At 36.9% G+C, this 3914-nt stretch overlaps 1 protein-coding gene across 1 annotated transcript; it reads left to right on the forward strand.

Moving 5' to 3' along the window:
• Window positions 1-1338: 1338 nt before the first annotated feature.
• LOC106311044 (cold-shock protein CS120-like) lies at window positions 1339-2370 on the forward strand. The gene is made up of 2 exons (XM_013748274.1): window positions 1339-1594; window positions 1692-2370. Exon 2 carries the CDS (start codon window positions 1834-1836, stop codon window positions 2269-2271), a length of 438 nt encoding a protein of 145 aa, XP_013603728.1. The 5' UTR covers window positions 1339-1594; window positions 1692-1833; the 3' UTR covers window positions 2272-2370.
• The last annotated feature ends 1544 nt before the right edge of the window (window positions 2371-3914 follow it).

Raw genomic sequence — 3914 nt, forward strand, 5'->3', positions numbered from 1 at the left:
GGGTTTGGGGTATCGAACTTTTAGAGCTTCAATTTACTCAATTAGGATTTTTGATCTATTACCCTATGGTTTTGATTCATAAAGATTAGGGTTTTAGGGTTTCATTCTTTATCAATCAATCCATGTTCGATTATCGGTTCTTAGGTTTTGAATTACCTTTTAACCTTAGATGATTGTTGAATCGGACCACCAAAGGAGTTGAGCCGCGAGCTGGACACGAACGGGACGCGAGCTGGAATGGATCGAGTCGCTTCTATTGGGTCGTGGACGTCCTTTGTTGCTTGATCGGGAACGCCTTGATCGTCGGACGCGAGCTGTCTGATGCTGTCGCGAACGAGGAAGAGGTCGCGTGCTGGAGCTGCTCTCGGGTCGCGAACGTCTGAGCTAGGATCAGGAACGCCTTGGACTAAAGCTGATCGGGGACGCGAGCTGGAACAGATGCGAGAACAAGAGACACAATCGGGGTTTAGGGTTCGTCGGATCGCCGGCTAGGGTTAGGGTTTTAGGGTTTTTCGATTTGGGTATTAGCTTAGGGATTTAGAGTTTCGTGCTGATAACGTGTTGTGAAAGTAATGAAAAAGTTTATCTTTATTCATAACATAGAGGTTTCTTATATAGGAGATTACAACACCGTCATAGATAAATAGAAAGATTACAAATCATAATCTCTTGGTTATGAGACATCCGCAATCTGGTTTATAACGTCTATTTATAAGTTTCCGTTAATGACTATTTCGTTGCTTCTTTTTTTGACAACTAAAAAAAAAACTATTTCGTTGCTTTTAGTCGTGAATTTGACATGATTAGTCACATATTTTACTTCGTAACTATTTCGTGGCTATTTTGTAACTATTTAAAAAGGGTCACGATTTTTGTGACCAATTCGTGACTATAGACGAAAGTTCTACTAGTTTGTTCACTGTTTATGTAAGCCCACCGTTATCATCGTAGGCCCATTTAAGCACTTCAATTAGCATCATTCAAATCCTAGTTTTTTTTTTTTTAATCCTTTAAATATTTTGAAAGTTAAAAAATAATTTTTCTATCTTTCTTGGTTAACGTGGACCGTCCACACCGACCATTAATTGGTTGGCCAAACACAATGTATTTGGACATGTACTATATGTTTTTAAAACCTTTCAAGAAAAACACAAAACCTTGTTCCGATCAATGTTTATGGTTTAACGGGAAACTAGTGCTAAGTATCATTAAATTAACTTATAATTAAAAATAAACATAAAACAAGTAGTTGAGGGAGTGGTGATAAACTCAAAACACTATAAATAGAGTGTGGTTGAGCTCTGTAACTCATCAATCCTCACAACTTGCAAAGCAAAGTATTTTTCGCAATCAAAAGTGTGTTTTACGTAGTTTCTTGGTGTTAGCTAGTTACTTGTTTTAAGAGATGGCAGATCATCCTCGTTCAAGTGAGCAACAAGAAGCTGATGATGCAGCTTCCAAAGGTTGTGGAATGTTTGACTTTCTCAAGAAGAAACCTGAAGATGAGCATGTCTATGTGACTGACGCGACCAAGGAAAAAAAGGAAGAGGAGACACCTTCTCTTGCGGCAAGGCTTCACCGTTCTGGCAGCTCTGTAAGCTTATGTATATGTATACACATTTGTATTTAGAATTCTATGAGAAATGTTAATAAAACTTGTTGTTTGATGATGTGATATGTATCTACTCGAGTGATGAAGAAGTGGATGAAAATGGGGAAAAGAAGAAGAGGAAAGGATTGAAGGAGAAGGTGTTTGGTCACAAGGATGAAGATCATGTTTCTGAAGATCATCAATATACAACTGAGGAGAAGAAGGGCGTCACGGAGAAGATCATGTTAAAAGTTCATGCAGGTAAAGGGACTCATGAGCAAGCCAACAAGCATGAGCATGAAGATGGGGAGAAGAAAGGGTTTATGGAGAAGATGAAGGAGAAGCTTCCTGCAGCTGGAGGTCATCATGACCAAGCCAACAAGCCTGAACATCAGGAGGATGGGAAAGAGAAAGGGTTTATGGAAAAGATCAAGGGGAAGCTTCCTGCACCTGGAGGTCATCATGACCAAGCCAACAAGCATGAGCATCATGAGGATGGGAAGGAGAAAGGGTTTATGGACAAGATTAAGGAGAAGATTCCTGGAGTTCACAATGGAAAGCCCGAAGTTGAGCCTCGTCATGAAAATGGTAAAGAGAAAGGGTTTATGGAGAAGATCAAGGAGAAGCTCCCTGGTCATATCAAGCATGATGACAGTGATGAGAAGAAAAAGGAAACTTAGTCGTTCGTAAACCTCTTTTTTTTACTTTCTTGAATCAGCTTTCTGTTTTCAGTACTTTGCTTCATCATCTTCTTGTATTGTGATCACCTCATCATGTCAACGAAATGCCAACTTTCCCTTTGAAAACTCATGAATGCATGACATTTTGTTCTGTTCTCTTTGAAAGCTTTGTTTCAATTTCGCTTTGAGATACTTTTGACACATACTATGAAAAAGCTATCTTCCTATCTAGGCCTAATCAGTTTAAGTTTGGACCCAATAAAGGCCAACTTAATCTCCATATGTTGCATGATTGACTGTCGAGACTTGAGCACGAGATAAGTCAGAACAAAGTGTGAGAGAAGTGAGAACACAAACACGGTGACTGTGTATGATCAGGTTGAAAGAGAAATGAGAAAGACGTCTCTCTCAACGAGAAGAAAAAGAAGAAGATGTGACTTTTGTCAGTTTGTGTTTCTAGTTGTCACTCACTTACGTGTTAATGCAATTGGTATATATTGAAAACGAAGCTTATAAAAGAAAAACTTGACGTTGAAAGTGAAAGGAGGACACAAACTTGAATAACCAAAACCTTTTTTTTTTTTTTGAGCAACCAAAAACCTTAACAATGATATATGAGCTGTTTATGACGTTACCATTGAATTTTATGTTAATATATTAAAAATAGTGTAATCTATTTGAACAAAAAAAAAAGGGAAAATTTGGAGAAATGCATTCAAATAAGAATATAATTTGAAAACTACACCCTTATTTAAGTTTTTGGAAAAATACACTTATATATACATATTAAATTACTAAATTGCTCAATCTTAATATTTCTAAAAATCTAATATATTGTTTATAATTTTTTAAAAAAAATTGTTAGAGAATCTACCAATTATCCCTTTTAATATATTTACACAGTATCTTATCCATATTTTTTTAATAATATTTTAAATTATTTTATTATTTTGAAAAAAAAGAACTCAAGACTGCGACTCGTCTTCTCGTCTCCTTCCTTCTTGTATCCTCTCCATTTCTGAAATTGTTTTTCTTTTTTTTTCTCTAATTTTGCAGATGTTAAAAGAGGTTCTGGAAGACCTGTGAAAAGAAGATATGAATGCTTTGGAGAACAAGCAACAACTAAAAACAAAGCACGAAAATAAGTTTGCTCAAGATGTCATCGTTCAGGACACATTCGTGCTAGCTACGACTTTGGAATTCGACGCTTTTATGTTCTAAACGTTTGTTGAAAACGTTTTTCTGTTCTAAACGTTTTTCTGCAAAGCACTATGTCTGTTGCTTACTCACAACGGTTCTTGTAGATTAGGAGCTAAGAAGAATGCAGTAGCTTGGGTTCAAGATGCTGTAGTGACCGGTTTTTCCCAGTTCAACTTATTCAAAGAGCCTGGAAAGCAAGAGGATACTACTGCTCACCAAGACCATCATCACTACATTTTTATTCCCAACACGTCTGAGAAACTAAATCCCAAGGAGAATACAACAAGTCCAAGAAGCCAAGCTTACAAGGGTGTCAAACAGGCTTCAACAAAACATAGTTCTGTTTCTGAAATAAGTAATTTTGAAGTTAAGAACAGGTTAAAAGAGTCACTGAGTTTAGCGGAGGAGTTACTCCGAGTTTCAAGCCAATGGTTCTTTAAATA

This window comes from Brassica oleracea, chromosome C8, assembly GCF_000695525.1.
Source record: "Brassica oleracea var. oleracea cultivar TO1000 chromosome C8, BOL, whole genome shotgun sequence".
In the NCBI taxonomy this organism is placed as follows: domain Eukaryota; kingdom Viridiplantae; phylum Streptophyta; class Magnoliopsida; order Brassicales; family Brassicaceae; genus Brassica; species Brassica oleracea.